The 22,536-nt window shown below is 42.4% G+C and overlaps 1 protein-coding gene across 1 annotated transcript in view; it reads left to right on the plus strand.

Annotated features, from left to right (window-relative positions):
* Nucleotides 1-22,536, plus strand: part of ACO2 (aconitase 2) — a 78,380-nt gene that overhangs the window by 48,443 nt on the left and 7,401 nt on the right. The window contains exons 8-17 of the mRNA XM_068116039.2: nt 5,506-5,597; nt 5,956-6,061; nt 6,295-6,452; nt 6,744-6,817; nt 7,656-7,767; nt 7,908-8,030; nt 8,144-8,299; nt 9,145-9,336; nt 9,439-9,571; nt 9,731-9,852. Coding sequence (XP_067972140.2) covers nt 5,506-5,597; nt 5,956-6,061; nt 6,295-6,452; nt 6,744-6,817; nt 7,656-7,767; nt 7,908-8,030; nt 8,144-8,299; nt 9,145-9,336; nt 9,439-9,571; nt 9,731-9,852 — 1,268 coding nt within the window. The remainder of the gene's footprint in view (nt 1-5,505; nt 5,598-5,955; nt 6,062-6,294; nt 6,453-6,743; nt 6,818-7,655; nt 7,768-7,907; nt 8,031-8,143; nt 8,300-9,144; nt 9,337-9,438; nt 9,572-9,730; nt 9,853-22,536) is intronic.

Below are 22,536 nucleotides of genomic sequence, written 5' to 3' on the forward strand. Positions count from 1 at the left end.
TGTGAATAATCAAAATAGTGTCTTTGTAAATAATGCTCCCCACCGGCTTTATGTGTAGTTTGAAAATTACTTCCGCAATTTGGTTAGTCTGTGGGCGTGAGTCAGCCAGGTAGAATGCAACGCAGCAGGCGGGACATATCTAGTTTTTAAAATGTCGCACTCAGGGTGAGGTTAATACAAGAGGGTAACTACACCTAAGTGTCACACATAATGGTAAAAGACATCCCTTGTGGAACGGCCCGGGAAGGGCCTGGAGAAAGGGAGGGTGCTGTGTTACGGTTTTCAGAACCGTCACTTTTAAATAATAATCCCTTGTAAATAATTCCCTGTTAATATCCCCATTTTCCAAAGGTCAAAAGTCGCACCCTAGTTAGTCCATATTGCAACACGTAGGACACCATAGGAACTTCTTCAGTTATTTCATTAGTATGTGTTTTAGTCAAGGCTGTGTTCCCAATAGTTTGACTCTGCGTTGCATTAATCAAATAACATAGGCCCCTTTTCAAATCCCGTTCATTTTGCGGCTTGCCTCCCTCCAAATTGTGTTCCCTTGCTTGCCAGTAGCGTTCGCTGCCTGGCTCAAGACGCCATTAACCATGCGGTCAGAGCGGAGAAAAAGGGGGAGGAGTTATCGGAGCGAGGTGTAGCCCTGTTAAGGGCAGAGTCGGTGAGCCCTCGCGACCAACCAGGGCCGAGGCGAGCTCACTGGTGGGTGTGTCCTAAAAGCACGCGGCTTGATACGCGAGCGTGTGTAATATAAGCGCTCGCGTGGGACTACTTAGTGGAGTGGGAGTGAGAGACACGAGTCGGAGTTGTAGTTGGAGTCTGCCGAGTCTGAGCCTGCCAAGTCTGAGAGTCTGCCGGGGAGAGTGGCACCATTGGATAGCCACGAGGCACGCGTCACGATTCCTCCGATTCAAGGACGCAATTCCTCCCCGGTATATGAACCCCCCCGCATGTAAGGGTCCGCTCACGCCGACAATACCAACCGCGCTGCCTGCCGGGTTTCGCCGCGGAACCGGAGCCTGAACCGAGGTGGAGCATGAACCGGGGCCGGAGCCAATGCTGGCCCATCTGCTTGGACCTTCCTTCCTGCTATTCCCCTTTCGTGTAAGTCTGTTTTTGTTGTCCTGGGCATGTTAATTAAGACTGTATAAGGATGCCCTGTGTCTGCTTCTTCTTCTTCCCTTGTACATGCCCTTCTTTCGTTTTCTCTTCGGGTTTTTGTACGTAATTAATAATTCTCTGTTCTTCCTACCTTTTGGTTTCCTCTCCATCCGATCGTTTTAGTGATTTCTCAATTGAGTATACGTGGCACGATTAGAACCGCTCAGAATCGGGTTAGTCTTTTTGCTAACGGCTCGAATCGCGGATTGCTAAACCACTTTGGTAATTTCCACCTGTCCGTGGTTCGAGCGGGAGTTATTTCCCTGCTTCGCGGAGGAATTGGCACGCAGGTATTTGGGAATCCATCTTGACCAATCACCCTGGCCAATCTCAACCGCGGAGGAGCGTTATAATTTCCACGGCTGGGGGATCGGCCAGTTTAAAAGACAAGGGGATTAACCCCCTCTTGGTAAGGGGAGCGCCGACCCCCAGATCCGCAACAATATATATATATATATATATATGTATATACAGTATACACACACACACATATACATATACATATACATATATATATATATATACACACACGCACATACATACACACATATATATATATACACACGCATATCCACACGCACACACACACACGTATACACACGCATATATACACATACATGCACATCTTGGGAATACCAATAGTAAGGATATGATGTGGGATCTTCCAAGGAGTCAGCCTTTCTCCTCTCCTATTTTACCAGGCCCTGGCCCCACTAAGTAACCTCATTAATGAGAAAGGACACAAATACACCCTAACATCCAATGAAAGAACGTCCAAATAAACAAAAAAGGTGATGCATCTGCAGTACATGGACGATTAAACCTCTTTGCATTGAACAACAGAACATTGGCAGAACAACTGAAATTGGTGAAACGGTACTTCGACGACATCCAAATGGAATTTGACCTAGATAAGTGTGCCAAGTGCACATTCATAGAAGGTAGACCAACAAAAACAGACTATATAATAATTGACACAAATACAACAATACAGGAGACAATGGAGCATCTTACAAATACCTTAGACTAGAAGAGGGCCACCAAATTTGTCATAAAAAATGCACAAATCAACTACCAAAGAATACCTGCATAGACCGAGGCTGATCTTGAAAACATATCTAACCCCAAGAAACAAAATCTAAGCCATAAACCAACTAGCAGTCCTCGTGTTCCAGCACAGCTGCGGAATAATAAACCTACCGCAATCAGAAATCAAGAAACTGATATCATAACAAGGAAACTCCTCACCATCCACAAAATGTTTCACAAAAATAAATGTATCCTGAGAATGTACTCGCCAAGGAAAGGAGGAGATTACAGCCTGATGGAGCTCAACCAAGTGCACAGTATGGCAACTGTAGGATTGGCCGAATACGTAAAAAGTGCAACAGACTACCGAATCAAATTTGTAAGCAAACACAAAGATAACAAACCACAGAAGGTATCGCTAACCCTTCTAGCAAAAAATTTTCCAAAGATAGGTGCGAAGGAATAAGGTATCACTTAACCACCTAGCAATTTTTTTTTCCAAATATAAGTGCGAATAGAAGATGTCACACAATAAACCGAAACAACAACGAATACAGACAGCCCCAACAATTGCAAAAAAGACAAAAGAAAAATATAAAACGAAATATCAACAGATATACACTGACAACTGGGAAAAGGATAAAAGAGCAGGAAGGTATAAAAATGGATTAGACAGATTGGGAGTAGACAAAGAAGGCTCTTTGGAATGGCTCAGAAGAGGTCAGCTCAACTGGGATGGAGAATAAATCATTATGAATGTCAAAGACCAAGGAGACTACACCAATGGCTTCAAGAAAATGTCAGGACTGAGTCAATCGGACAAGTGTAGGTTCTGCAAGGTAGAAACAAAGTACAAGCCACCTCCTATCAGGATGTAAAAAACTCATGTCAGAGCAGCTGTACAGCCAAAGACACAACAAGGTATGTAGAATAATCCACTGGCACATCTGCAGAAATTTCAATATTCCAGTTCCACAAAACTCATGGAAACATGAGCCAAAAGCAATTATTGAAACCAAGGACATAATGCTCACATATGACCTGATCCATCCAGCATGAACATAGAAAACAAAGCACTATAACCGGACATTGTACTCGGGAACGAAAAGGAAAAGACGGCATTGCTGTTGAGATATCAGTACCCAGCGATTTTGGCCTAAATAATGCAGAAATCAGGTTCAGTGCGGGGCTCATTCAAATGTGTGGGGCTCAGTCAAATGTGTGGGGCTCAGTCAAATGTGTGGGGCTCAGTCAAATGTGTGGGGCTCAGTCAAATGTGTGGGGCTCAGTCAAATGTGTGGGGCTCAGTCAAATGTGTGGGGCTCAGTAAAATGGGTGGGGCTCAGTAAAATGTGTGGGGCTTAGTAAAATGTTTGGGGCTCAGTAAAATGTGTGGGGCTCAGTAAAATGTGTGGGGCTCAGTAAAATGTGGGGCTCAGACAAATGTGTGGGGCTCAGACAAATGTGTGGGGCTCAGACAAATGTGTGGGGCTCAGACAAATGTGTGGGGCTCAGACAAATGTGTGGGGCTCAGACAAATGTGTGGGGCTCAGACAAATGTGTGGGGCTCAGACAAATGTGTGGGGCTCAGACAAATGTGTGGGGCTCAGACAAATGTGTGGGGCTCAGACAAATGTGTGGGGCTCAGAAAAATGTGTGGGGCTCAGACAAATGTGTGGGGCTCAGACAAATGTGTGGGGCTCAGACAAATGTGTGGGGCTCAGACAAATGTGTGGGGCTCAGACAAATGTGTGGGGCTCAGGCAAATGTGGGGCTCAGGCAAATGTGTGGGGCTCAGTCAAATGTGTGGGGCTCAGACAAATGTGTGGGGCTCAGACAAATGTGTGGGGCTCAGACAAATGTGTGGGGCTCTGTCAAATGTGTGGGGCTCTGTCAAATGTGTGGGGCTCAGTCAAATGTGTGGGGCTCAGTCAAATGTGTGGGGCTCAGTCAAATGTGTGGGGCTCAGTCAAATCAAATGGGGCTCAGTCAAATCAAATGGGGCTCAGTCTAATCAAATGGGGCTCAGTCTAATCAAATGGGGCTCAGTCTAATCAAATGGGGCTCAGTCTAATCAAATGGGGCTCAGTCTAATCAAATGGGGCTCAGTCTAATCAAATGGGGCTCAGTCAAATCAAATGGGGCTCAGTCAAATCAAATGGGGCTCAGTCAAATCAAATCAAATGGAGCTCAGTCAAATCAAATCAAATGGAGCTCAGTCAAATCAAATGGGGCTCATTGACGATCCTGAAGAGAGCCCTTGGACCAAAACTCTGAGAACACAACTTTATATCTTAGCCCATGAATTGCAATCCTTCACTGAAGCAGGGGGTGGATACTGGAGGTCCTGGGAGGACTCCGTTCCACCTTCTAAAACCCAAATTATGGAGATAACAACCAAACACACACAGACATTCCAAAACCTTGTCTCTTGTTGTGCCAAATACTTAACATTCAACAAAATACGTTCAGCTATTCACCACCACCTCTTATCTTCCCCCATCCAAAACCTTGATCTTTTCTACCCCCGTTAATTCACCCCAGGTCCACTTTTCTGTAACACAGACTTCTTTCCTGGAAGTCCTATCTGTGTCCATGTGGTTTTTACCTCTCCTACCCCCCACTCCGCTTTCCACGCATCCTCCCCCCCAAGCCCTCTCCCTCCCACAGATCTCCCGATGTCCCTGCTCTCAAATGTTGTACTTGTGTGCTTCCCCCTCTCTCTTGTCTCCGGCTTCCTTTATTACGTCTTATGTGTGGTTTTTTTTTTTTTTTGGCATTGATGTTAGCTCTTACGCGAGCCTTGATCTTGTATACAAAAACAAAAACAAAAAAACTCTTGAGACTATAAGCTGCAGGTTTAGGTGTAGGCAATTTGCTGATGCTGTTGGCAATTTGTCTTCTTCAAGATGGCAATCTTGCGATGTGTGCTTATTCAGGTATACATATCCATTCATGTTTTAATATGTGCCAATAAGTTAAATGAGGCTATGGAGCAGGTTGAAAAAGAATGGTTCTGCGGAGCTGACGTTTCTGCATCTAGATTTGCACACCAATGAAAGGTTGGAAACCAATGTTTTTCATTTATTTAGACCTATAATTGTTGTGCACACATGACATTGGTGTTTTAAAAGCATTAAATGGTTGGTATATGATGAAGAGGTGCACGCGATGTGGGATTTGAGTTGCGTAGCAGATTCCCAGGGAAATATGGATTAAATCTTGGGGAGCAAGTAAAGATGTACCCCATTATAAAGGGGCGTAGGGCTGGAAAAGTTGCAATTAAGCGGTGGAATTTTTTTTGCACAGAAATTGCAGACCTTGCGGAGCATTACAAAGATGTATTGGTGCCTGATGAAAATTGCAAGTACGACAGGCTGGTGGAGATAAACCTGGATGAGGTGAGCTTGGCGAACCCAGATCCTGGATAAACCTGGCAGTAAGGCCCCGTGATACCTCATTCTTCTTCCTATTCTATGGTCAGCATGTAGGTTGTCAGTGTTATGTATTGCTTGTGCTTTTGAAAAGAAAAGACCATTGTGTGATGCTACTTCAGCTAAAATCCCTGCTTATTATTAACTTGCTTGTTCTATCTGCAGTCCGTCTGGGTGGAACTGCTGGGGTTGAGGATACAGCATTACAGCATTATGATGATGGGCCGCATGCTCCCCTTCTGGGCCTGAGATTTCCTTGTACATTTTTGTACCTGTTTGAACAAAGTGTTTTAATTTTGGGGATTTTTTTATTTCTTTCCTTTAGCTTGAACCACACATCAATGGGCCTTTTACACCAGATCTGGCACACAAGGTGTCTGAGGTTGGCAGCATGGCTGAGCAGAAGGGTTGGCCCACGGACATCAAAGTAGGTGAGCGTCCCCACAATGAAACCATGCCACATCACATTGTGTGGAGTCAATTTCAGTCACATTTACAGCACGTTATTGAAGTCTTATTTTAATTGGAATTCCAACACTTTAACATACACGGATATTTGCTGATTGCGCTGTGTGAAAGGAAGAGATCCTTACTGATCTTCAATGACCGATGACACCTGTTGCTGCCACCGTGCTTTTTCTTGAATAACAGCTGTACTTTACAGGTCTCATTGGCAGCTGCACCAACAGCAGCTATGAGGACATGGGACGGTCAGCTTCAGTCGCCAAGCAGGCACTTGATCATGGCCTGAAGTGCAAGTCGGCCTTTACGGTCACACCCGGCTCAGAGCAGATCCGCGCCACCATCGAACGTGATGGATATGTAAGTACTGTGGGATCTCTCTCAGAAAGTTCCCGAGCCTTGGAAAACTGGTAAAAATGTAGGCAGCTGAAAAATTAGCCTGGTTTTTCACCTTTATCTAGTGCTTGTATGACTCTTTCTTTCCCCATACACCCCCCCCCCCCCTCCTCCCAAGTGTTTATCGTGTATGGACATCTTTACTTCAACCAAAGGAAAAGTTTTTGCATTTGTCGTTGTTTATTCTATCTTGAAGGGACTGCAATTAATTTGGCTACTGTCCAGTCCTGAGCCGTGATTTCTGTCTTACTGCAGGCCAAGATACTGAGTGATGTTGGGGGTGTTGTCTTGGCCAATGCCTGTGGGCCTTGCATTGGGCAGTGGGACAGGTAAGAATGCAAGATGATTAAGCTGCAAAGTGCCTTTGGAATAGTGAAAAGGCAGATAGTCACAGTTGGATGGCCTCCATCACTCTTCAACATGACCATTACATTAATTATTATATATTAATTATACATTAATTATTATATATATTAATTATTATATATATAATTTTTTTTTTTTTTTTTTTTTTTTTTTTTTACCAGTTTCCCACCATATTTTCCATCCTTGTAAATTATCACGTGATGGATTATTTGATGCCAAACCTATTGATTTATTGTTATACGATCCATCATGGGAAGCAATTGGAGGAAAACATTTAATTTAATTTTTTTTCATATTCCAAGCCGAGGATCGTATAAGAGCGAACACAAAGAACATATAGCAAAGGGAGCTGGAGATGAGAGGGGGCGAGAGAGGGAAGCACACCAAAAGTAGGGAACAGGGACATCGGGAAATCTGTGGAAGGGAGAGAGCTGGGGTGGGGTACACAGGATAAACAAGATGAACACTACAGATGGACTTTTCATGGTCATGATTGTTTAACATCAAGTGATAACGTTTATATCCATCCGAATCATCATTTTAATCGTCAGTAATTTTATTTGGTCGAATTTCCTTTCAGCATAAAGTACAAAACTATTCGACTCCTTGGAATTTCACAAGGTCCATCCCCTTCGATGCCCACGCAGATTTTGCATTGTGGCACGTAGCGTCATCAAACGTTTGCTGTTAACTGCTCAAAGTCCTTACATCATTGTCACTCTTTGTGGTGGGTTACCTGGGTGGAAAACTCCGAACTTAAGTATAGAGATTAATTATACCATCACACTTTGTTTTGTTCAGGAAAGATGTGAAGAAGGGTGAGAAAAATACTATCGTGACATCTTACAACCGCAACTTCACTGGCCGCAACGATGCCAATCCTGCCACGCATGCCTTCGTCACTTCTCCAGAGGTGTGACAGGTCATTGCTGTCAGTGTAGATTGGGGACATGTAAATGGAGGACGGTGAAGGATAATTTCTATTTCGTTCTGCGTTGTTGTAAAACGTGAGAGGATGCTTTCCCTCCTCCACTTTGTGGATGTGTACCTTAGATCGTAACGGCGATGGCCATCGCTGGTTCTCTCAAGTTCAACCCCGAGACAGATTCCCTAACGGGCTCAGACGGCCAGAAGTTCAAATTGAAATCGCCGAACGCAGAAGAACTTCCGGCGAAGGTGAATTCTCACTTTTTCTGGCTCGCAGTAAACGTTGTTGTTTGTTTCATCTTTCTGTTGCTTGGAAATAATAACAAAAATAATAATTCTTTAAATTGGTTCCACTTTTGCAGGGCTTTGACCCAGGCGTGGACACGTATCAGGCCCCACCTGCAGACGGTAGCAGCACTAATGTTAATGTGAACTCCACCAGCCAGCGCCTGCAGCTTCTCAGTCCTTTCAACAAGTGGAATGGAGAAGACCTGAAGGACATGGTCGTGTTGATAAAGGTAGCTCGGTCTCTTCTTCCTTAGCTACAGCAACTGGAAAATACGGGGATTTTATTTTCAGAATAGCTCTGACTCGTCAAGCATTTGAAAGCATCAGATTTCATCTTGTGTTCCCCCAATTTCCTTTTCCTGAATCACCCTGTACCGTGCTGATACGATCTTTTGACAATTTTTGTGTTGTGAGGTGTTAAGTTGGACCTTTACTTGTACATATTGAACTTCAAACTTTGTCAATTTTTTCCTTCAATAAGGCAACATGTTTTTGATTTGTGTAACAAGATGCATGTTTTATTTTGGTCTTTGAACCCATTAGGCCGTTTAAATCTTCCATGAGCAGTGACATTCCTTGAAGTGCATTTCCTTTATGATTCGTTTGTTAATTTTCTTCTATTCAGAAGAATTTTATTACATTTGTGCCATTTCCAAATTCGATCCCTGTGCACCGCATTCTCACCTTGGACCTCTCTCCGAATTGGCATGATAGCTTAACACCAGCCCAACACCGAGCGCTGCAAGGCCTACTTGCTTTGTTTGGCGATCATGGACGGCCTTAAACACAGTTTGGAAAAAAAATTGTCCAATTTAGCCACAGCATTTTTCTTTTTTGAGTTTGTCCTGGTTCTCAGAAATACTGTAAGCATCAGGGAGCTATATACTCAAACCTATATACCTATATATACCTATATATAGCCTATATACTCAAACGGAGTTCTTCGTTATTAAATGCTCTGGCTTGTTTCGATGTTATTTTGGTGAGGACTTTGGAGTTTTTATTTATTTATTTTTTTACTTCTTTTAAAGAATGGTGGCATCACTCAGTAAAATATTACTTTGTGAGAGTGCAGGTTAAGGGGAAATGCACAACTGACCACATCTCAGCAGCAGGCCCATGGCTTAAGTACCGGGGTCACCTGGACAATATCTCGAACAACCTTCTTATTGGAGCTGTCAATATCGAGAACGAGGAAGCAAACAAAATCTGTTGCCAACTCACTGGAAGCTTCGGGAGCGTGCCGGACACGGCGCGGAACTACAAGGTAGTTTCCAAAAATGCACAATCCCAATTCATCATCCTCTTTGTTTGCTTTTCATGGTAGGGTTGACCATTCTGAGGTGTCTGCCCACTTTTGTTCCACCAGAAAAATGGTGTGAATTGGGTGGTAGTGGGAGACGAGAATTACGGCGAGGGATCTAGCCGTGAGCATGCAGCACTCGAGCCAAGGCACCTCGGTGGCAGGGCCATCATTGTGAAAAGCTTTGCTCGAATCCATGGTGAGACTTTGCATGATTGTGTTGGATGGGCTCTGGAGTGCAGGGTTTGGACCAAGCAGTAACAGGCTGTTGTTGGTCCCTTTGCCGATTTCATGCTAAGCACTTGATTTATGACTCGGCTGTTAATGGTTTTCCTCCTGTTGCCAATCCGTCATGCAGAAACGAATTTGAAGAAGCAAGGTTTGCTTCCGTTGACGTTTTGCGATCCTACTGACTATGATAAGATCAGACCAGACGATCGCATATCCATTGTTGGTCTCAAGGGGTTTTCACCTGGAAAGGTGAGAAATATTTTCTGCTATTATGAAAGGCATTTGTTTGAGGAAGTGTTTGTTTTGATACCAATGAATTATCCCGATCAGTTTTGTTGAATGAATAATTCCCATCTGAACACCTGGCTTGTGATGAAAGGAACCTAGGTTAAAATCTGATATACTGTGTATTTGTACATTGTCCCTTAATGTCCCAATTTGTGTTAAAGTAACACTGATGACCTCTCCTGCATGGTTTATGTACAGGTTCTTCCCATGAGCCTTAAATTGATAAAGGGGGGAAAGCATATACACATGTGCGTGTGCGTTCGTTACTTGGCAAATGTTTTTTTTTTTTTGACGTGTGTGTGTGTGTGTGTGTGTGTGTGTGTGTGTGTGTGTGTGTGTGTGTGTGTGTGTGTGTGTGTGTGTGTGTGTGTGTGTGTGTGTGTGTGTGTGTGTGTGTGTGTGTGTGTGTGTGTGTGTGTGTGTGTGTGTGTGTGTGTGTGCGCGCGCGCGCTTATACTTGCCAACAGGTCACAATTTTAAACCAATCTTCACCAAATGGTATTGTTGGTGGTCTGACAGAATTCGATTTATCTTTGAGGTCAAAAGGTCATCATAGTCCAAAGGTAAACCACATTTTCAAATTTCTAAAATCATCAATTTTCATTCCGATTGACTTGAAATTTGAATAGGATTTACATAGCTAAATTAATTCAACCACCAACTATTATAAATTGACATCAACTTAGGCCAAAAGGTCAACATAGGCTAAAGGTCAACAACCTTTTCAAATTTCTAAAATCCTCAATTTTCATATGATTGACATGAAATTTGAATAGGATTTTCATTTGTTTGTTTGTTATGACAAAGTCATGTCAGAGTTTTACTTGAGTCATGATTAGGGTAAGATGTATCAACAATCTAAGGTATGCTGATGATTGATGCCACTCTTTTGGCAGAAAGTAAAGGGGACTTTATGAAACTGCTGCAGAAAGTGAAAAAGCTAGATTTTATTTTTTTAAAGACCAAAGTCTTGTAATTTGGGGAGATCATGTGGAAATAGTGGCATGTTTCATTGAAAGGAAGGATGCATTGGTGAAATTAATAGCCGCCTTGCATTGGGGAGAACAGCAATGCCAGGATTGACAAGGATCTGGCAAGACTAAAGATGTGACAAAACAAACTAAGAGTAGGCTTGTGAATAGTCTGGTATTTACATTTGTAATGTATGGATGTGAGTCATAGACATGGAAGGAGATTGACAGTTTTGAAATGTGATGTTGGAAATGGATGTTAAAAATTCCATGGAATGTAAGAAAAATAAAAGAAATCAGTCCTTGAATAAATTAGATCACCCTGTACATTAGAAGCACTGATGCTAAAACGAAAACTGTCATACTTTGGACACATGTGTGCAGCAAACGAGTTTGGAGAAGTCAACCATGCTGGGTAATAGTTGAGGGAAGAAGGGGAAGAGGCAGACCTTGTATGTGCTGGATGGATGGAGAAAAGACTGCGACTACGCTGTTTCCGTCAGAGCTTCGAGGAGCAGTGCAGGATAGGGATGTTTGGAGAAATTTTATCGTTAAACCAGAAATCGGACATGATTTGATGGAACCAGATAATATACACAAATAATTAAGTTAAGCACCCCCCCCCCCGTTTTTTTACAACCTCGCACATTACAAGTTTGTTGTCGTCAAAACAGTGTAATATACCCATGATATTGCTATATTTTCTGGAGAAGTGATATTATGGTCACATAAAAACATAACAATCATGCCGTTTTCAATATTTTATTCTGAATAATTTAAGGTGAAATTTTTTGGGAATTTTAGGCATATTTTCACCTCAATTTAAGTATGGAGCTATAGGTCCATCACGGACAGTGTGGATGACGTTTATGTTTTCTAACGTACAGTCATTGTTCTGAGAAGACCTCTAGCGATCTTTGCGTCAATAACGTGTGTAGGACCCACGTGATCGGATCACTGACTCAACCAATCACTTTTTTTAACTTTGATCACTCAATTTCATCAATGGATAATTGCTAATGTCATACCAATCATTATTTGATCTCACATACCTTAGAATATATGCCAATGTATACATATACACAAAGAATATATATTAGGGGGTGCTTACCTTAATTCGTTGTGTAGGGGTGCTTAACTTAATTCTTTGTGTATATATACTGAGTGGTCCAAAAAACCCGCCAATTTCGGAGTACGTACATTAATTCAACACTGCATAGTTTATAAAGTGAATTCGGCAAAAATATGTCAAATTAGTGATTCATAGTATGTCATGCAATCATGTAGTCACTTGTTATTTTGTGATGAAAATAGCAACTTATTTCATTCCTCAGCATTTTTGAAAAAAATCGTAATTGGCGTTTATTTTATTTTGACTCCCCTCACCTCAGTGTGCGTGCGTGCGTGCATGCGTGTTACGTACAAAATGGCCAAACACAAGGACAAAATAACAAATCCCCACCACCCACTCCTCCAGCCAAAGATGATAACTGGAAATATTTTAACTTGCAAAATGCTATGGAGGGGGATGGGGAGTAGCAACACTCCCATCGCTGTATGTAAGGTGGTGTCACTCCAGGCAAGCAGTATAAAATGCCCACACAATCTACACTGATGCACAACGTTGTCTGCCAGATGTTCCAGAATTCTAAAATGTTCCATTTTGCTTACGCGTTTGTTCCGATCTGGTTGAACTGCTCTTCAAATTCGGATATGCTTTGGTTTATCCTTGCTTTCAATCACTGTGTGCCAGTCGCTCTGTATGACTATCATAATGACCCAAAGTAGCTTGGTTCAGATGTTAGGGTTCCACGACACAAGCAGGATGAAGCAAGGCCTTCTAGGATGTTGTTTCTGATGTGTGGTGAGCTTCAGCGTATGACCTCATTTGGCTGTTCAAGGAGTCTTGACTCTTGTTTTTTGTTTTGTATTTGTTTTGTTTTTAAGAAAGATATCTTGTACTCTTGTTGAGAATATTTTGACTAGGTGAATGTGCAGATTATTATTAGCTGATCTGGATTTTGAATTCCATATAAGGTATTGTCATCGTGCACCATCTCTCAGTCTCCTATTTCGACTTTCCGGCCAAACCGCTGGGTCGATCCGGCTGAAATTTGGCAGCAAGGTCTCGCTTCTGACTGGTAATGGGGATTGCAAAGCTTGTTCCGGTCATGTGACCGGAAGTGTGTCAAAATGGCGAAAGAAGAAGAACCACCTTTAGAGGCCATTTTTCCCCGCAGAGCAGGGGTTGGCCTTTTTCGAGCACCGTGGTCCCCTTTTTGAAGCAATGTTTTATGGCCGGATGCCCTTTCTGCCGCCAACCCTGTTAATCACCTCTTGTGACACACAGGGAATTACCAGTGAGCTGGTACTCAATTTGCTGACCTCGGAAGGATGACAGACTGAGTCAACCCCCATGGCGTTAATTCAGCGATCGACTGGGATTCCAGGATCCTAGGATCCCAAGCCGGCACCCTAACCGCTAAACCAACACCAGGCTTGTGTCAAAATGGCGGACTTAGTAAATTCCTTCAAAAATCTTTTTATTCAAACCAACTGGTCAGAATGCTACCAAATTTGTGTTACAATATTAGGCCTGGGTAGGGATGTTAAATTGCGGAGGTCACGCCAATCCTGGTGTTGGCTTAGCGGTTAGGGTGCCGGCTTGGGATCCTAGGATCCTGGGTTTGAATCCGGTCGATCGCTGAATTAACGCCAGGGGGGTTGACAGCCTGTCATCCTTCTGAGGTCGGCAAATTGAGTACCAGCTTGCTGGGATGAATGGTCACGGTGTGTACCCCGATTTAGAATAGGTACACCGTATCCCTGCGCATCGTAAGAGCGTGACCAAGGGTTGGCGTCAGAAAGAGCATCCGGCCATAAAAACATTCCCTCAAACAGGGAACCATGATTGTCATGGGGCCCGCAAGGCTAACCCCCGCTCTAGCAGGGAAAATGGCCTTAAAACGATCATTCATTCATTCATTCACGCCAATCACATGACCAGAAGTGTCAAAATGGCCGATTCAGTCAATTTTTGCGAAAATCTTGCAAATTCCTTCATAATCTTCTTCTCCAGTCAGAATGCCACCAAATTTAGATTACAACATTAGGCCAAGGCCCAGATAAGCTACAGGTCCAGTGGTCCTATTTTTATTCACTCCTGAGGATCCTGGAGGAGGATACTATGTAAATCACATGCATCCGTGGAGAACTTATCATCAAAATGCCGAATTCTTATTTGTGTACTTGCTCCCAACGCACTGCACTTTGTTGCACAAAGCCTTACATTGTGTCATTTCATGCTTTGTTTTATTACCGGGGTAGGAAGGGACATCTGCATCTGCCCTGTAGACATTAAAGGAGCACATATCACCTGTCCTCTATAACAATTGTGGTGATGAAAGATGTGACTGTGCCAAAGCTATTTTAGGGCTCTTTACTGCTATACTTGAAGCATTCCCCATTCTTTATAGGCCAGAACCTTTTACAGAACACAAAATTTGGTGGCGGAGGTAATGTTTTCACTTCTGTCTGTCTGTTTGTCTGTCTTTGTTGTGACTAAATTTGGATTTTCTTTTTTCATCATATTTAAAAAAAAAAAATTTTGTCATGTCTGTTTTCAATTTTCGTTTTTCAATTTTCGTCATATGTTGGCCTGTCTTGTTTGTATATATATATATTTTGTTTGTGCATGTATGTATGTATATATATATATATATTGTTACGGATCTCGGACGTCGGCGCTCCCCTTATCAAGGGGGGGGGGAGGGGGGGTTAATCCCCTTGTCTTTCATCTGGCCGACCCACGTCCTTGGAAGTTATAACGTCCTTCCCGGCACGGCGTTAGGTAGGGTTTGCTAGGCCTAGGGGTTCGCTGCTACCTAAGTACTAACCCCAGCCAGAAACGAGGGAATAACTCCCGCTCGAACCACGGATAAGTTGGGAAATGCCGAGCGGATAGCAATCCGCGATCCGAGCCGTTAACAATGACTAAACCCGATTCTAGCGGTGCCAATCGTGCTACGTTTACCCAATGATAGAAATGACGGATGCGATCGGACAAGAGGAAACCAGAGTATAGGAAGAACAAAGATGGGTTTATTACAAATGTACAGAAAGAAGAGGAAACAAAAGGATGTACAAGAGGAAGAGGAAGAAGCAGCACACAGGGCAGTCTTATTGCAGTCTTACTTAATACCCCAGGACAAACATACACACTCACACGGGGATTGTAGCTGGTAGGGTGGAAGGTTCAGGTAGAGGGTCCGGCTCCAGTCGGCTTCAGTCCAGCGGGCAAAACCCGGCAGGCAGCTCCGCGCGTAGTTGGACGCGAGCGGACCTTATATATAGCGGGGGGAAGGCTGGTGTCCCGCAGCGTACGTAATAAGTGCACGCTAGTGCCAAACGCACCCTCTCCAAGGTTCTCTTAACAAGCGCGCCCTTCTTCCAATTGTTCTTTCAATGCGAGCGCTGCCGTATAAATCTTTCGCAATGCGAGCGCTGCCGTATCTCTCCTTCGCAAATGTGCGCTCCTGGATCAGTCTTCTCGGTAATGCGCACGCCTTCAACTCCGTGTAAGTCCTCTCGCCTGAGCGCCGCCGAATAAATCCTTTTTCATGGGCGCCGCTGAATAAGTCCTTTGCAAATGTGCGTGCCTCCAACACCGCGTAAGTCCTGTGAAAGGGCTTTGCGTTCACGCTTATATCATGCGAGCCAAGATCACTCCGCGCTTCATAAAGCCACGCCTGTCGGTGATATTCCCTCAGCCCTGGTTGGCTGGTGAGGGCTTACCGGCCACGCCTTTGACGGCTGGTTCACAGGCCACACCTTGTTCTTGGCGTTCCGCCCCTTGTTTCCTCGGGCCTGACCGCATGGTTAATGGCAGCTTGAGCGAGCGCTGAGGTGGCTGCTGCTGGCAGAGGCGCGTAATGGCGTCGCTGGGAGAGAGAGGTTGGCAAAATGGCCGGAATTGGATTGGGGACCTACTCTTATTTAATTGATGCAACGCAGATTCAACTATTGGAAACATGGCCTTATCTAAAACACATAATAATGAAATAACTGAGTTCTATGGTGTCCTACGTGTTGCTTGTGGACTACCTAGGGGTGCTACCTTTAACCTTTAATGTCATATTTACAAGTGATGTCATATTTACACAAGTGTGGGTTCTAAAACCGCAAAAAAAAAAAAAAAATATATATATATATATATATAGGTGTGTGTGTGTGTGTGTGTGTGTGTGTGTGTGTGTGTGTGTGTGTGTGTGTGTGTGTGTGTGTGTGTGTGTGTGTGTGTGTGTGTGTGTGTGTGTGTGTGTGTGTGTGTGTGTTTGCCTCAAACTTCGGAGCCACACTCGTCCCTTATTTACCAACTGATTGCTCTGAAACCCGATACAGCCCTTCTTACTCTGGTCCACAGGATCGCTCCATCTTAGGTTTTTCAATGTCAGATTAGGAGCTTTCCAGAGGGTTCCGCCAAATCAGTAGGGGTCTGAACTACACCCTCAAGAGATGACCGTCGACCCACTTTGGGCTATTTATTAAGGAGTCATGAACTGTGATAAAATGTCCTGTGCTCTGAGCCAGTGCTGATAATGATGTCTGTGGCTTGTTTTAAATACACCTCGACCCTGCCATGTGTGTTCCCAAAATTTGGGGACCCCACATATTCGCGGTTGATAAATTGCGACATGCTTCTATAATCACAGCCATATGTCCTGCGAATTCGCGTTTTTTTTTGCGGGCGTAAAAAAAAAAATTTACACGAGCCACGAGCATGACTGGCTTCTACATTCACAGCCCTGCGATTCGCGTTTTCACGGCTTTTAGTGACCACAAAAAATATCTTAGCCATGCTATAAGCAAGCTTTGTGGGATATCCCGCCATTCACATGGTGAACATTGCTTCATGGGATATTCCACCAGCTGCATAACACGTCATCCCCCGCGAGTTACTGTGCAGAATGAAAACACTCCACTGGGTCTATTAGGGCACTTGGCTGTCTCCCTTTTTCCCCACTGAAATAATGCCTCAAAATTTGTGGAATTTGCCTCGCCATTCGTGGATTTTGAAATGCCCAGAATCTATCCCCCCTTTTTACATTGAAACCATGCCCCCACATTCGCAGTTCTGACTTTTGCAGCATTTTCCAAGAATGTACCCCCCGTGAATGCCGGGGTCGAGGTGGACTGTACTTCTATATGATAACAAACTTGTTGAAAAACTATTTACAGTCCTACTGGATCAGAAAGTTTGTCCCACTAAGTATTTCAGATAAAATGCACAAAACCGCTCATTAATATTCATGACCCTGGAAGAAGTGTAGGTAAGGCAGTGATGTGTTGTGAATGTCAGGGAGGAATTAACATCTCGATTGTTCTTCATCTTCATTCATCTCGGCAGTTTTGCTAACTACCATAGTTGATTTTGTTTTGTCTTGTATTCCAAATCGACTTACCTATGGAATGAAGGAAAGAAAAATGAGATAATTACCAAATCGACTTATACAGTCGGACCCCGACATTCCGCGGACCCCGCCTATACGCGGTTGATAAAATGGGACCTACTTCTACATTCACGACCCTGTGCCCCGTGTATTCACGGTTTTTCGTGGGCACAAAAAAATCCCACACTTCTAAAAGCATCTTTCATGCGTCATACATAAAACCACTTCCAGCTACACATAAACCATTTCCCACCAGCTGTGCATATTACAGTTCTAAAAACGTCTTCCATGCATCACACATAAAGCCTCTAAGTGTGCAACCATGCGATTCAAATTCTTTTCGTAGGGGTATTCACGGTTTTTCTGACCTGCTTCTACATTTTGCAGCCCTGTGCTTCACGTATTTGTGTTTTGTTTTGTTTTGCGGGCATATTCGTGGGGTTTTTTTCACGGCATTTTTTAATTTCCTTTATGAATCACGAACCACCAGGAACCTGTCCCTCCCCCCCCCCCCCTTTCCCATTGAAACAATGACCCCACATTCATCGATTCGACATTCGTGCCATTTTCCAGGAACGTATCCCCTGCAAATGTCGGGGTGCGACAGTACTCCACATCGACTTATATGCTGACAACCTGCGGTACATACATACATATCAAGCTTGCCATTGGCTGATGGTAAAATTGGCATAATGTCAAGAGGTCTTGCAAAAACAGCTTTGTGATTGGTCGACTGATTAGGCTCACCACAGGTATATCTGGGAGTATGTTAACAGGAAATTTTATTTTGACAACAGCTAGTAGAGGCACAGCTAACCCTGTGTTGCTGGCCGAAACGTTAGGCCATATGGTACAACGAGAAGGTGGAGTACTTATGGATTCTGAAGATATATTCATGCATATGCTGCGTACAACAGCTGGACCCTATTATTGTGACCTCTCTCCCCACCCCACCACTTTAAAGAAAAAAAAAAAAAAGCATAAACTGAAGATATTAAAATGTGGTCTCAATTTTTTTTTTTTTCTGCTTGGGAAACTGGAACCCTGCTTTTTGTTTCATTTTCATTTTTTGGCCTTTGGTAGAATTGTACAAATGTATTCTCTGCATCGTGAATTGAATGTGTATGGTGGTCAGGGCGTTATATTTATCATTGTACGTTGAAGTGCAAGGGCAAAAATACATTTTGCTTTTCAAAGGTAACGTCTCACATGTCCCATGGAAAGAATATCGACTCATCTTTGGCCAAAATAAATAAATTAATAAATTTCGTTTCTGTTACATCGTGGTACACCCGAAGTTCGTAAAAAGGCTGTGAACGCATCCGGCAGTGAGTTTTGACAAAAAATCAAGTTTAACAAGAGGGATAAGTTACTTGACTTGACAAAGATGATAGCAGCTAGATGTGGAGATATGGGAAGAAAACACTGAAGACTGTACAACTGCCTGGCCCACGGTCAGATCTATGAATACATCCATCGTCAACGGAATGAACATGTTCGGTCGCTATCAGATTGTCATGGACAACTCGCTTAGCTTACTTCAGTAATATCCTTGGCTTGCCCTACAGGTGGCACCAGCCTGCACTGATTACATCCGCCACGAAGGTTTGTTTGTCTGTGAACAGGATGTCTCAAAACGTTGTGGATGGATTCTGACGAAACAAGGTGGACGGGTTGGGTAGGTGGCAAGAACAAGCAAATTAGATTTTGGTTGAGGTCCGATTCCAGATCCAATGGAGGCACAACGTAAAAACTGTTCAGCCTGGCGGAGGTATGCACTCTTGCACTCTACTGAGTGCCGTTACAGTTATTTAATACCATCATTTGGATTAATTACTGGCGCTCCTCGCTATACAAACTAGATGTTCTCCACAAAAGTAATGTGCATAGTGAAAACTATTTTCCCATAGACATAGTGTTATAAATTGAAGATGCGTTCCTGGGGGGGGGGGGAGGGGGGGCTGATGTTCGGACACCTTACGCAACCAAACAACCTAATTAAATACATCATCATCATCTTGAGGCCGTGGCCAACACAGATTTCACAAACACTTCCCAGACGTCCCTTTCGGTGATCACCATAGTGTCTTGCAAGAATACCTGTGTCTCTGACTAATATGTCCAGGTATGACAGCTTCCCACCACGCTTCAATGTTAATGATTTTGGCTTCCAAAGGATGAGGGATGAAATCACCTGCTCCTTGGCCCTTAAGCAACGACATGCAAAGTGCACCCATCGTTTGCTAGTTGTGTCAGAGATCAGTGGGAAGTTACTATATGAATATCATGAAGCGTGGCATGATTTCTCCTCTTTATAAGGGAATAATGACCTTTCATCGTCCTTGACAAGACACACGCTTCCCCTTCCATTCTCACGGTTGCAGCACATACGCTACCCCTTTAAACATGACAGCGGAAAAAATGCGTATTGGCGAAAATGCATTAACTTGGTTTGCGTATAGCGAGGAGTGCCTGTACCATAGAACTAAAATGCCACTTGTAAACAAACCATCACTTCACAACAGTTGTGTTGCATGGTCAGGTCCTGAGGGTCTTTGTGGTCAAAGTCAAACGTCATTTATTAGTGGTCGCACGGAGGAAGGCTCGAATGGTGCTTCCGGAACACAATGTGAATTTTTTGCTTCGCCTGCGGTGTGCCAATTTGTCAACAGCAAGATGCTCTGAAAGCCTGCGGCCCGTGGATGATTAAGGCCCTCTCCATTAACCATCCTCTCACCGCACTTGCTTTGCACAACTACCTGAGGTTGTGAATTCATTGTTTATTTCATTTATTTTTGAATGCTCGGCGTGTTGTCTGGTTTGCCTCCATAAAGTTCATTACGAGGTTGTTCTCCGAACGCGTACTCTAATTTATCGTGCTTTGTAGCACGCGTTTAAAATTTCTGTTCTTCCGTTCCGTTTGCACTTGTTCATCTTCGCGTTGCATAAAAATGTGCAGCCTCGGAATTTGGTATTCAAAAGTATAGACTCTCGACGCCTATGGAGGTGGGAGGGAGGGAAATGATTAATTTGAAGGTTTCAAATAAATGGTACTGTGTGCTTTTAAAAATTTAATGGCTGCACATGAGGGTTGTAATCTCCTGGCAAATCCTCCAGCGATATGATTAAAAAAGGAAAAGAAAAGTTTAATGGATTTTTATAATTGGAATAGTATTTTGTGGAAATAAATGACAAATGTATTGACATTTCCCGAGTAATAAGTCAAAAACATTTGTGATTATTTTGAGCTCAAGTTTTAAATGCCGATGTTTCATCTCAAAGCCGATGTCTCGACTAGACTCAGCGGTGTTGCTGCCTTGCTTGAGGCTCAGTATTTGCTGGGTAGAGCATGGTTAAGCCCATGGGTTGGAATCCCATTTTGGGGGAATGGGGGCAGGACGGTGGAGAGATTAATTTTCCTTTATTTTTATAATTATTTTCCTAAAACCCGGCAATAGGGTGGCCTTGGAAACTCCATCGCTTCCCCCAAGGTGACAGGCTGTGCTGGTCTCAAATTGTCTTGTGTTGTCTTACGTTTGTCTGCATGCGTGTGATTTATATGGCTGTTTCTCCATGAATTGGGGGTGGCGGTGCGGGAGTATGTGTAGCTCTGCTACGATCAGATTATAAATAATTATTTGTTTTACGTTTGAGTTGGTTCCATGTAAGATAGTGGCTCGATTTGTACTGCAGTCAGTGTTATCCTATTTTATTGCCTCGAGTGCCTCAACCTTTTGGAATTTCATTTGGAGTCTCGAATATAATTAATTAACGTTTTTCATGAGCAAGTCGACGAAAACCTGAAAATGATTTTTGGATATCCCCCAGGTAATGCGTAATTATACGTTTGGTGTTTATTTATTTTCTATACCAGACCAAGGCACATGGAATAATGAAGAAGATTATGGTCCAATGTTTATTTGTAAGACAAGTATAGCTCTCGTTTATTTATTTTATTTTTATTTTTATTTTATTTTAGTTTATTTATTTTCTATATCAGACCAAGGCTCATGGAAGAATGAAGAAGATTATGGTCAATTGTTTACTTGTAAGATAAGTATAGCTCTCGTTTATTTTTTTTATTTTTTTTATTTTTTTTATTTCAGTTTATTTATTTTCTATACCAGACTAAGGCTCATGGAAGAATGAAGAAGATTATGGTCCATTGTTTACTTGTAAGACAAGTATAGCTCTCGTTTATTTATTTTATTTTTATTTATATTTTATTTTAGTTTATTTATTTTCTATACCAGACCAAGGCTCATGGAAGAATGAAGAAGATTATGGTCCATTGTTTACTTGTAAGACAAGTATAGCTCTCGTTTATTTATTTTATTTTTATTTATAATTTATTTTAGTTTATTTATTTTCTATACCAGACTAAGGCTCATGGAAGAATGAAGAAGATTATGGTCCATTGTTTACTTGTAAGACAAGTATAGCTCTCGTTTATTTATTTTATTTTTATTTATATTTTATTTTAGTTTATTTATTTTCTATACCAGACCAAGGCTCATGGAAGAATGAAGAAGATTATGGTCCATTGTTTACTTGTAAGACAAGTACAGCTCTCGTTTATTTATTTTATTTTTATTTATAATTTATTTTAGTTTATTTATTTTCTATACCAGACCAAGGCTCATGGAAGAATGAAGAAGATTATGGTCCATTGTTTACTTGTAAGACAAGTATAGCTCTCGTTTATTTTTTATTTTATTTTAGTTTATTTATTTTCTATACCAGACCAAGGCTCATGGTCATGGAAGAATGAAGAAGATTATGGTCCATTGTTTACTTGTAAGGCAAGTATAGCTCTCGTTTATTTATTTTATTTTTATTTTTATTTTATTTTAGTTTATTTATTTTCTATACCAGACCAAGGCTCATGGAAGAATGAAGAAGATTATGGTCCATTGTTTACTTGTAAGACAAGTATAGCTCTCGTTTATTTATTTTATTTTTATTTTTATTTTATTTTAGTTTATTTATTTTCTATACCAGACCAAGGCTCATGGAAGAATGAAGAAGATTGTGGTCCATTGTTTACTTGTAAGACAAGTATAGCTCTCATTTTGACGAGTCTTCTGACGTCCATCTTTCTTGGCTCCTTTTACTTTTCCATGCAGTGTATGTTGATCATTACTTTGAAATGACCATGTATTAATATTGGTATTTTCAGAGATGATGCAAATCTATTGGTCTTTATTAAATGACTTTCTGTCCAC

The sequence above is a fragment of the Myxine glutinosa genome, chromosome 5 (genome assembly GCF_964187855.1).
Source record: "Myxine glutinosa chromosome 5, kmMyxGlut1.1, whole genome shotgun sequence".
Lineage (NCBI taxonomy): Eukaryota > Metazoa > Chordata > Myxini > Myxiniformes > Myxinidae > Myxine > Myxine glutinosa.